The sequence below is a fragment of the Nematostella vectensis genome, chromosome 10, assembly GCF_932526225.1.
Source record: "Nematostella vectensis chromosome 10, jaNemVect1.1, whole genome shotgun sequence".
Taxonomy (NCBI): Eukaryota; Metazoa; Cnidaria; class Anthozoa; order Actiniaria; family Edwardsiidae; genus Nematostella; species Nematostella vectensis.
The window spans coordinates 14,020,913-14,033,508 of record NC_064043.1 but is presented as its reverse complement, the minus strand read 5'-3'; the positions used below and the strand labels follow the sequence as shown (position 1 = coordinate 14,033,508).

The following is a 12,596-nucleotide window of genomic DNA, read 5'->3' as shown; positions in this document are numbered from 1 at the left end:
ATACTCAAAGATCTTGGACAAGGGGCGAAAATTTTAGTGCGTAAAGGGGCAACTGAAGACAGTTTCCTACTTGGGGGGGAAATGGTAATAATCTTTTATGGGATGTCCAAGTGCGTACCCAGGCGGGTGGCCTAGGGGGCCCGTCCCCCCCCCCTCCTGTTAAAAATCCTGGCTACGCCGCTGATATCGCAAAAAAGCATACATCACAAAAGTGAGAGGGAATTTACGCATCACACATCATCAACAACAATCCTATACATTTCCCGAATCTCCCTCGTATTCGCCTTCACTCCTTCGAATGCACCATTACTGTCTGTCTTTTTTTTCTTCATTCTACGATTCTGGAACCAAATTATGATATGTTTCTCGGACAAATCTAGCGTGTTTGCCAGCTCTTTCCTGCGAGTCCGTGTTATATATCGCGAGTAGAGGAACTCTTTTTCTAACTCAAGTTGTTGAGACGCGGTGTACGCCGTGCGTGCTCTTGATCGCACCTGAGCTGAACTCCAAGCCTTGTGACCCAAGCTAGTCGACGCGTCATCTAAAATTGAGAATTCGAGGCAGTTAGTGTAGTAATATATATTGGGCTACCTGTTGTGGCCGCGGGGAGTCTGGGAAAACCAAGATTTTGGTCGAAAAAAGTCGTTGTTGTAAACAGTATTTTTCACTACAGTTAGGAAACTACGAAAAAACTGAGGCTGTACAATAGGTTGTACAATAGGCGACTGGCACTAAGAAGTCATGTGACTTTTTGAGTGCCTAATTCCAGCCAAGATAGACACAGAAATCGCATCAGCGGCCGTCACATCAGAAAGCGTTCACACGAGGGAGCGTATTCCTACCTAGTAGGGTGACAAGCGAGGGCGCGTTCACACGAGGGAGCGTATCCCTACCTAGTGGGGTGACAAGCGACGGGGCGTTCACATGAGGGAGCGTATCCCTACCTAGTAGGGTGTCAAGAAGTGTGGGGGCGTTCGCACGAGGGAGCGTATCCCTACCTAGTGGGGTGACAAGCGAGGGGGCGTTCACACGAGGGAGCGTATCCCTACCTAGTAGGGTGTCAAGCGAGGGGGCGTTCACACGAGGGAGCGTATCCCTACCTTGTGGGGTGACAAACGAGGGGGCGTTCACACGAGGGAGCGTATCCCTACCTAGTGGGGTGACAAGCGAGGGGGCGTTCACACGAGGGAGCGTATCCCTACCTAGTGGGGTGACAAGCGAGGGGGCGTTCACACGAGGGAGCGTATCCCTACCTAGTAGGGTGTCAGGCGAGGGGGCGTTCACACGAGGGAGCGTATCCCTACCTAGTAGGGTGACAAGCGAGGGGGCGTTCACACGAGGAAGCGTATCCTTACCTAGTGGGGTGACAAGCGAGGGGGCGTTCACACGAGGGAGCGTATCCCTACCTAGTGGGGTGACAAGCGAGGGGGCGTTCACACGAGGGAGCGTATCCCTTCCTAGTGGGGTGACAAGCGAGGGGGCGTTCACACGAGGGAGCGTATCCCTACCTAGTTGGGTGACAAGTGAGGGGGCGTTCACACGAGGGAGAGTATCCCTACCTAGTGGGGTGACAAGCGAGGGGGCGTCCACACAAGGAAGCGTATCCCTACCTAGTAGGGTGACAAGAAGTGAGGGGGCGTTCGCACGAGAGAGCGTATCCCTACCTAGTAGGGTGACAAGCGATGGGGCGTTCACACGAGGGAGCTTATCCCTACCTAGTGGGGTGACAAGCGAGGGGGCGTTCACACGAGGGAGCGTATCCCTACCTAGTGGGGTGACAAACGAGGGGGCGTTCACACAAGGGAGCGTATCCCTACCTAGTGGGGTGACAAGCGAGGGGGCGTTCACACGAGGGAGCGTATCCCTACCTAGTGGGGTGACAAGCGAGGGGGCGTTCACACGAGGGAGCGTATCCCTACCTAGTGGGGTGACAAGCGAGGGGGCGTTCACACGAGAGAGCGTATCCCTACCTAGTAGGGTGACAAGCGAGGGGGCGTTCACACGAGGGAGCGTATCCCTACCTAGTAGGGTGACAAGCGAGGGGGCGTTCACACGAGGGAGCGTATCCCTACCTAGTGGGGTGACAAGCGAGGGGGCGTTCACACGAGGGAGCGTATCCCTACCTAGTGGGGTGACAAGCGAGGGGGCGTTCACACGAGGGAGCGTATCCCTTCCTAGTGGGGTGACAAGCGAGGGGGCGTTCACACGAGGGAGCGTATCCCTACCTAGTTGGGTGACAAGCGAGGGGGCGTTCACACGAGGGAGAGTATCCCTACCTAGTGGGGTGACAAGCGAGGGGGCGTCCACACAAGGAAGCGTATCCCTACCTAGTAGGGTGACAAGAAGTGAGGGGGCGTTCGCACGAGAGAGCGTATCCCTACCTAGTAGGGTGACAATCGATGGGGCGTTCACACGAGGGAGCTTATCCCTACCTAGTGGGGTGACAAGCGAGGGGGCGTTCACACGAGGGAGCGTATCCCAACCTAGTAAGGTGACAAGCGAGGGGGCGTTCACACGAGGGAGCGTATCCCTACCTAGTAGGGTGACAAGCGAGGGGGCGTTCACACGAGGGAGCGTATCCCTACCTAGTAGGGTGTCAAGAAGTGAGGGGGCGTTCACACGAGGGAGCGTATCCCTACCTAGTAGGGTGACAAGCGGGGGGGCGTTCACACGAGGGAGGGTGGTCGTAGAAAAGGGTGCCCTTTCAATAGGGGTGATACCTGAGGGGGTGTTCACATGAGATAGGGTGACCTTACATTGTAGGGGTGACATGTAATGGGGTGTTCACACGAGGGACGGTGACCACCTAGTAGGGTATGTAGACATGAGGAAGGGTGTCCCTATTTTGTTATATGAGGGACGGTGCCCCTACCCATATGCTACCCCGAATAGGAACAGGGTTGCGTTTTTTTTTTTTTTTACTCTTCGTCCATTGTGCTCGATACTTTACTTTATTCTTGCTCTCGGGAGTTCTTTTACTCGATTTGAATAAAATGATAAAAAAATCTTGAAACGATTACTGCGATACTCAATATTTATAATATGAAAAAAACATTCTTAAAAGATTCGGATAGTTTTCGAAAAGGGTTGAGCAAAGGGTAGCAAGGTATATGGTCTTGGCCGAAAAATTGAAAACATGGGTGAGCAAAGGGGAGCAAAGTTGAGCAAGGAATATAGCCTTGACTGAACAATGGAGAACAGGGGTGAGCAAAATAGACTTGACCGACAAACTGAGAACGTAATGTAATGAAAACTGACACACGTCGTTACTGCGTGAGACTTACTGCGTGAGACCCTTCAAATCGCATGGTTTATCAGGGTCGTAGCATGCCTCGAAAGTGGAAATATTGTGGGGGGGGGGGGGGGGGGGGGAACAATACAGAAACAATAAGAAAACATTGGGGGCATAGCCACGCTAATACTATGGCCATTTCCTTGTAATTTTTGAAGATATTTGGAGGGGGGGAACCCCTGCTACGGCCCTTTTTATGATTTTTGGACGCTATATTTAAGATTTGAAACCCGGCCCAAACCCGATGCCTGTGCCAAGGAAAATATGAACCTCTCTGCTTCTAAGACATTCAAGAAGAGTAACTCACGGGAGGTTTAATCACACTGTATTTTCTAAAAACTAAGAACAGAAAACATCTTAGATTGCGTGCATCTCAATGTAGCTTTTTTTGTCCTGGGCACAAAAAATGCCATATGCACGTGCGTGACTGGAAAAAGAAGTACATAGGCTAAAGGCAGGAATGGAGACCTGGGTCGTAGTGTGCTGCACATGATGATGACATCACTACATTACTATAGCAACACAAAAATTTCAAAGAGACGCAAGTGTGAAAAAGACCCCGATTTATCTAAGTTTCAGCGACAAGTCAGAAAGACAGGCCTGGGATCCTGGTTATTGCCTCCCCATTAATGCGCGGGTACCTCAGGTTCTTTTGTGTTGTACAGTTCGCTAGATAGCTGGGGTGGAGTGCTGGGGCCGAAATCTCCAGCTTTGCCGTAAAGCTTTATTCTGCCAAAGGGTGTATCACCGCTTAATGTAACAACTGCCGCTTAATGTAACACTAACGCTTAATGTAACAAAAATCGCCGCTTAATGTAATAATTTAACGCTTAATGTTAGAACAAATCGCCGCTTAATGTAATAATTTATCGCTTAATGTTAGAACAAATCGCCGCTTAATGAAATAAAACAGTTTACGCTAGAAATTTTCAACGCTGAATGTAATAACGGACTTAACGCTTAATGTAAGAACACTCGACGCTTAGGGAGCGGTCATAAATTACTGGGGGGGGGGGGGGCAATTTTGCAAAACCCTGGGCTAAAAAATTTTGCCCCCCCCCCCCCCCCCCCCTCAAATCCAAGCCCAAAAAATTGGATATTTTAATTTGTATTCTTTAATACAAATATAACGCTTACTACGACATTCACGATTGATAATAAGATTAAAAACCCCAGAGAGCAAATAAGAATTCTAACGGAGTAAAGTCCTGGAAGCAAAGAGTAAAAAACGCAACCCCGATCCTATTCTATAGGCATGGGATACTGGTTTACATGGGAGGTAAGGGGTCCAAAGGGGTGGGCAAACCTTATAGAAATTTTATGAGTGCGAATATGTGCGGTTAAGCTTATCCCCATTATCAATAGTAAACAACTATGTTTACTGGGCAATGAAAACAAACACATTATTTGTGATAACCATAAACGCATTTCAAAAGCAGGATATCATAAAAACAGTTATTTTTGATAGACTCCTATAAAAAGGATTTCAATTTGAACACTCCATCTATACATCTTGTCACACTCTCATACCATCGCGCATTTTTTCTCCGTGTCATCCGTCAATTCTATTTGTGCTCATATTTTTTAAGTTATAGCCAAATTCGTTGTTGCGCGACCTGCCAGAATCCAAAATTCCTTTCTTCGTTTGGGAATAGCGCGTAGTCAATCAAACCAAACAATCAAAACCAGACAAACCGCCCCAAAGCTTGTGTCTGACTACGCGCTATTCCCAAACGAGACATGGATTTTGAATTTGCCGAGGTCGCGCAACAGCGAATTCGGCTGTAAGGCATTCGCGATATGACAATTTTGTCACCTGTTATTAATTATTCTCGCCTCATATGATCGAATCTTTCCTAGTATCTAACCCTGCTAGCAGTTCTTCCTGTTTGCTTCTCTTCCCTGTCGCGGCTCTTTTCTTTCGCGTGTTTTGTGCTCTTCGTTGTGTGTTTGAAAATCAAAAACGCAAACAAAAACAGGTAGAAAGCTCTGCAAGCCGGGTAAAATATTAGGACAGATCCTCCTCGGGGACCCAGGGCGACAGGATAGATTTGATTAAATAAGGCAAAAAATAATCAAAAACAATTGTGTGCATGTGGTTTCCTGTTGAGAATTTGCTGCCATAAGTTGAATCAATTTACCACTAATAATTATTTCTTGTATTTTCGTTTTCAATGATGCACACCGACCTGAATTACTTGAGAATTTACTGAAATATTTTTACCTGTAGTACTGTAGCAATATCAAAATTGTAAGCTGTCGAAATAGTTCAAACAATTATCATTATATTTCCTTTGTTATCATGAGATGGCCTTTTTCATACAGGGGCGGCAAGGGTTATTATCGTGACGTGAACGACCTTTTTTGTTTATAGTGAATCGTGAAAAGGACAGATTGCAAACCGTAATCCGTGATCGCTACCTTCAACGTGATTTGTGAATGGCGAAATTTGATCAGCGTGAATAATGATCTATGCTCTTTAAAAATCGTTAATCGTGATTTCCGACTTTTGAAATTCGTGAAACGTGCAGGGACATCCCTTACCGCCCCTGTTCAGAGGATTAAAAAAAAACTTCGTCGCGGTTTTGCAGTCAGGATTTAATTAAATCTCCTACCAGGATTATCTATTTTTAAAAAATTTGTTTGAATATTGAAGCCCGATGCATGCTCCTCTTTAAGAAAATGCTGTCAACACACACACACAAAAACCCTCACTCTTATGATTGCTGTCAGGTTTGTAGCACTGTACTTCTCTCCTATATTGTGTTGTTGAAAGATGAAGTAAATCCCCACTTCTATAATTGTTACATCATTACTTTTCACTATAATTTGAAAGGAGCGGTGTCACGGCCTCAAATTTATTTTAGCGTTATTTTGTTGAGTTAAAAAAATATAAACAATTAGGCTTACTTTTTCTATATCATGAGGGCAGGCCTCACATCGCGCGAACGAAACTAGATTGTATTAATATACTTTTTGAAATTTTGCTAGGTTATCAAAGGTCGCATATAATGTTTATAGCACTCATATCAAGTAAAAGATTTGAGACTATACTATCACACTATCATCATATTTACTCCAGATTTTGTCTCGCAGCTCGGAGTATAATCTACTCAACAAAATATGCACTCTTTATGATTGTTTTTAGTAGTTCCTTTTTATTTATTTACTTTTTTCAATCAGAATAGTAATTCTGCTAGTAAAAAATATGCTAGAAACCCCTTATAAGTTATTATTTATCGAAGGATTCGAAAGGGTTGCTAAACCGTCCGTGTTACTCCCTCTTTCGAATCATCTGCTCTCAAAGAATGGATAAATTCCCCAACACGGCACTGAATTGGTAGATCTCTAAACTCCCACTGCGCATGCGTGCAATACTAGATAAAAAGCGCCCCCTTATTCCACCATAGAACAAGTACAAGATGGACTGTGTGCCTTTGCTTTGTCACCTTGTTTGCACAAAACCGGAATCAATCCATCCGCTAGCTGTATGTTAGACGGCTTTCAGTAAGCGCTATTAGTAGAAAAATGAACGCGACAGAGGTAGATCGTCTTCAGACAGAGCTGCGCTCTCGTAGCGGGCATGCCGTGGTGTTAGAGTCCGTTTTGTTAAGTGCAGTCCTGTTTATCAGCTTGTCCGGGAACCTGTTAGTCTTCTCGACCGTTTACCGCAAACAGCGGCTGAGGACAATCTCCAATATGTTCGTGGTTGCGCTTGCGGTTAGCGATGCCCTCATGGCGACTCTTTGTATGCCTTACTCGCTAGCAACACTCGTTCACGGCGAGTGGATTTTCAGCGAGTCGTTCTGCCGCGCTCACGGGTTCTTCGTTTTGACACTCGGCCAGGCGTCGCTACAAACGATGGCACTCGTCTCTGTGAATCGATTCTTCCGTATCGTCAAGACTGTGCAGTACCGGAGTAAGTTCACGCCTCGCCGCACTCTCGTCTACATACTAGCCGTGTGGTGTAACGCGCTAGTCGGCTCAACCCCACCTCTATTCTTCTCCTTTCGTGGTTACGCTTTCCAGCCCGGCAAAGCTATGTGTCTGTATAGATTTGAAGCCAACATTCCTTACACTGCCTTCATTGAAGTCGCATACATCGGTCTACCGCTAACGCTTATCACGACTTGCTACATAGCCGTGCTCAGAGAAGTCAACCGCTCTAACAAAGTTTTCTCCACCCAAGGGAATGTTAACACCGAGGAACTATGCGCTCATGTCAAAGAATCGAAGATAACTAAGACACTGATTGTAGTGTTTATGTGTTTTGCTGCGTGTTGGATCCCTGTTACCGTCGTGGATTATTTAGACTCTGCTTACGGAGAGCCGACATTTAATCGTCGTGTCTATCTAATGTACGGCTTTCTAGTTTACATCTCGAGCATGTTAAACCCTTTAGTATACGGGCTTGCCAGTCGGTCATTCAGACGTGAATATATTGCTATTATCAGAGCTATATTTTGCTGTCAAAATTGCAGAGATAACATTTCAAATTTGAGCTCAACAAGGTCGAATAACACGCACTAGAAGTACAATTACTTTGAACTTCAGAGAAAAAATTGTCCAATGACAAGGATTTGTACATCTACTAAGAACACATTTTGCATCCATGTAGAACAAGAACACAATTAGTATAAAATGATTCAGTTTGTACACTTTCGCATGGTGCATAAATCCTGCAAAAAGGAAATTGTTACCAATGATAAACACCCTGAGATGTGAAAATAAAATAAAAACTTAATGTTTCTTCATTTTTACAGGTGTAAAAACTACAGTTTCACACCGGGTATGGGTATTTTTAATTGGTTTGTAGAAGAAGAAGGTGAAACCCTCTACAGCAATTTTATACAGAAAAAGTAAGATAGCCGTATTTTAAACTTATTTAACTAATAGAAAGGTATTCTTTTTACAGGTTGTGTTTTGCGTTGTATATTCTAGACAGGCCTGTAGCCAGAATCAAAATTTTACCGAGGCAAAGCTAGCCACTGGATGATAAATCCAACAAAAGCAGGTGTTTTATCTCATACTTTTTAATTGTGAAACACTAAACATCAAAATTTTACCGAGGTGAGTGCCTCACTTGCCTCATGCTGGGTACGGCCCTGCTTGATCACGCGGTGTTTAACGAAACTACTAATATTCTTTCTGCGTTCGTGATTGTACTATACCTGTACGCCACCTGAACGCAAATGCAATCTGTATTGAGGTTGACTCAAGTAATTGCTTAATAATTTTGTTATTACTTAAGGTTATGAAAATTATATAATATTCAGATATTCTTGCCTTGTCTAGGATACAAAAAATAATAGGTGTTCTCGGGTTTTCCATGCACAATGTCGCAATTGTCTAAAGTGCTCTTAAATATTTGATTTCAAAGAAAAGCTGTCACAAATAGCAGCGGCGTAGCCAGGATTTTTAACAGGAGGGGGGGGCAAAAGGCCCTTTCGAGGCATTTTCTCCTGTATATTAGATAATGTCTCATACATTTACTGTATTTGTGGCTGCTAAAAGGGTGGGACACACCCCTGGCTACACCCTTGTAAGGTATTTTTTTCTTACGTGTGGCTGTTTGTTCTTACCTGTGACTTGTTTTTTTCTATGCAAACAAAAGGTCTATACGGACCAATATATTTGCACATTTCAAATAACGATTTTGTTTTCATATCGTCATAACCGTTTATTTTTTTTTCACCAAGTCCCTTTTACATTTGTTTTCTTTCTCTTTTCCTTGCTTAAGAGAAATGTATGCATCACCTCGACCTTGATTTTTTTAACTTGCATTAATATTCTCACATTTACAACTCGGGTCAATTTATCATCCCTTGCACTAACGAATCACGTAACTTTTGTGTGGCAAATTCTTCGCCAGAAAGCGAAGAAAATAATAATAAAATATTTCAATATTTCTTTGTGACGAAAGAACATTCTGGCTTATACGTAAGCGCTAAATAAGCTTAATAAATAAGCTTTTTGTATTGTTAATTTGTCGCTAAAAGCCTGAGCACGCGCGAGTTAGCTACCTAAAGGTCACGTGATCTGTTAGTGCAAGCCACCTATCACAGTTATAACAATATAACTTCAAATTCTCATAACCCGTAACCAAGCAATATAGCAGTAAAGAGAATTGCTACTTAGATCCTCTTGGTATCCCCAAGCAGTTTATAGAGGACGCGTAAGCACTCAATTACCTTATGACAATCTAACTCCAAATTCTTATACACCGTAGCCAAGCAATATAGCAGTAAGGAGAAGTGCTACTTAGATCCTCCTGGTATCCCCGAGCAGTTTATAGAGGACGCGTAAACACTCAATTACCTTATGACAATCTAACTCCAAATTCTTATACACCGTAGCCAAGCAATATAGCAGTAAGGAGAAGTGCTACTTAGATCCTCCTGGTATCCCCGAGCAGTTTATAGAGGACGCGTAAGCACTCAATTACCTTATGACAATCTAACTCCAAATTCTTATACACCGTAGCCAAGCAATATAGCAGTAAGGAGAAGTGCTACTTAGATCCTCCTGGTATCGCCGAGCAGTTTATAGAGGACGCGCAAGCGCTCAATTACCTTATGACAATCTAACTCCAAACTCTTATACACCGTAGCCAAGCAATATAGCAGTAAGGAGAAGTGCTACTTAGATCCTCCTGGTATCCCCGAGCAGTTTATAGAGGACGCGCAAGCACTCGACGCCCTTCAAGACTTGATCAAGGTATGCGGCGCATTCAGGAACGCCTCATTATCAAGGACAGTTTTTAATGTCCTGATGAAAAAGCCCCACATTTTCCATACTCAGATGCAATAAGATAATTCGCAATGCATAAAAGCTGAAAGCCCATTGGATGGTATGTCGGATATAGCACAAGGAAATAATAACAATTAAAAGTAAAATAATTATACAAGTTAAAAGTGCCTGGACGTTTGTTACTACGGGAGACAGGAAAATACGTTATATCTCCTTTACTCTTCCCCACCAGGGGCTTTGAACGATAAGTTTACCTCCCCCCAGGGGCTTATAGAGAGATCCGATACCCTGCTCTTTGTGGTCATTAATCTTACGGTTAATCCATTCGGGATATGGGAGACGACTTCGCACATTAAAAACCAGCGAAAGACGACACAATCCAATAAGATAATCCATCTATATTCAGACATTCCATTTCTTACATTGTCTTTAAGCTCCCTGCCAATAAAAAGCGCCAGTTACTGATGCTTTGTGACAATCATATTATGGAACGTTCAAAGGAATGTAGAAGGAGCTATTGCGTTTGAGGTTGGAAATAAGAACTAAGTGTTTTTCCAAATAGCATTTTTCTCGCTTCAAACACAAGTCAGAATACACATGTGTCTACCCACCAATCGCTGTTTAAAGTTATTGCTGGCGAATTCCGTCAATATCTGCACCGATGTGCTGTGTGCTCGTTTGATCTCAATTCTCCATCTTGGATTCCTTCTCCTGGGCCACATTAATTGGTCTTTGCCCTCGTTTAACTCTTACATATAAATCGATGGGGCAAACGTAATACGGGTTGTTCCACTTGATGCCGTGTAGACTTATCCGTTTAGACTTAAGTTTAGTGTATTCGCCCTAGAAAAAGAAAATGAATGCGCGCTTGCAAAAATAAGACGGATGCGAAGCTCTTTTTATAGTCTATGAGATTTCCTCTTTTCCTTCCCTCTTAAAACTCCATATACTGAAAGAACAAACAAACTTTGAGGAGAAACTAATACTCGTTTTGAACCTCTTGAGTTTTCGAGCAGGAGTATGGTTAGCGTTTCATGTATTAAACAACAGTGCTTCTTTTAGACAACTCGAGACAACACATTGCGTTCGTTCTTGAGATTTGATGAAATTGTACTTCTCGCTAATAGGGACAAGTGAAGGATACATATAAGCTTGCTCGCATTTGAAACAATTTCCAGTTCAGATAAATTCGACTTTCTTCCGTCCGTTAACTGATCGCCATTATACCTTGTTAACCGAGACAAGTCTCTCCACACCTTGTTAGCTCCACAAACACGACAAGAACAGGCTTCCTCCAAGACAATGTATGGTATGCATTGCCTATAGCGGGAACTCCGAGTCTGTGTATATAAGCTTTTAGCTTGATCAGTGCCTAAGAAACAGTTGGATACATCATATCGCTTCTTTGAACGTCTAGGGTCGTTTAATCCAGCGTTTTGTGCAACGGCATCAAGTGCTGGTCGAAAGTGGCCTTAGCCTCTACCGACATTTCTGTCTTGAATCCCTTTGAATCACTCTGACTTCTTATACTGTTTTAAGGTCGACTTCTCTTTCTTCACAGAGACTTGAGTTGCTCCAATACATTCAAGCGATGTCACAAGCAGTTGGATATGAATTCCGCGATCTTCCTCCAGGTATTAAAACGCGTGTCACAGATCCTGACAACCCTATTCTGTCTGTCTTCGTTTTTTTTTTGTCATCAACTCACGTTTCGCCTCTTACTAGCACCGAAGCAAGTCCGCACAGTGTTAAGAACTTGCCCAAGAGGCAAATAAACCCTGCACGTTCAAATTACGCAAACCACGCCGTAATGTCGCATGAGTACACGTTACGAGATCATAGAGCGGGGAGAAGGGTTTAAGCTATGTCACATTTATCATAGTCTATCAATCAAGAACTAACCTGACTTGAATGTTGTTGTGGCGCTCGGTGTTGTGGCTACCCCAGATGAACTGTATACTGTGGGGATCACGCCAGACTCTACAGTACCCGTCCTGTGCACACTTCCCGTCCATGGAACACCACCCCATACGAACTGCGGCGCAGAAAACCTCGCGAACTCATCCAAAGACGCTCTCGGTGGTTCAAAGGAATACGGCACAGCTGCTAACGGGCCAAACCCTCGTTCGGATAATTTCACAGCTCCCTCGCCATAGGCCCCCCCAGAACTTTGCGCATCAGAATATAGAGGATTGAATTGTGGCGCGCAGTTAGCGAAAAAGGCAGAACTACCAAAACGGGCCATGTTTGTTTTCTCAAATGCCAAGATCCATAACAAGATCTTTAGAAGCGCGCATTTAGGTAAAAGGGGGTGTATTGGTTAGATGACTGCCACGAGTGTCACGTGTCATGTCTGATCCAATCAGAGAGTGTTCTAGAACGTGAAATATGAAGTGATAATTGGGCATCCTTGAACCACAGATAAGAAGAAAGGTCCCTAACGAGAAAGATAATCATTATGGGTAAAGCGAGGTGGGGGGAGGGGGGGGAGGTAGTTATCGTATATACATGTTATCTACAGTTTACGATGGTGCAGGAGGGGAGAAATATAGGT

General features: G+C 44.1%; 2 protein-coding genes across 2 annotated transcripts; one reads left to right on the top strand and one right to left on the bottom strand.

The window, feature by feature from the left end:
- Positions 1 to 208: 208 nt before the first annotated feature.
- On the bottom strand, positions 209 to 12,356 carry LOC5517717 (homeobox protein Hox-B3a). Its single transcript, XM_032362307.2, has 2 exons — positions 11,945 to 12,356; positions 209 to 541 (listed from the first exon to the last, which is right to left on the bottom strand). The coding sequence occupies exons 1-2, from the start codon at positions 12,285 to 12,287 to the stop codon at positions 231 to 233; spliced, it is 654 nt and encodes a 217-aa protein (XP_032218198.2). The 5' UTR covers positions 12,288 to 12,356; the 3' UTR covers positions 209 to 230.
- On the top strand, positions 6,747 to 8,049 carry LOC5517733 (melatonin receptor type 1B-B). Its single transcript, XM_001637682.3, has one exon. It carries the CDS (start codon positions 6,821 to 6,823, stop codon positions 7,820 to 7,822), a length of 1,002 nt encoding a protein of 333 aa, XP_001637732.3. The 5' UTR covers positions 6,747 to 6,820; the 3' UTR covers positions 7,823 to 8,049.
- Positions 12,357 to 12,596: the final 240 nt, after the last annotated feature.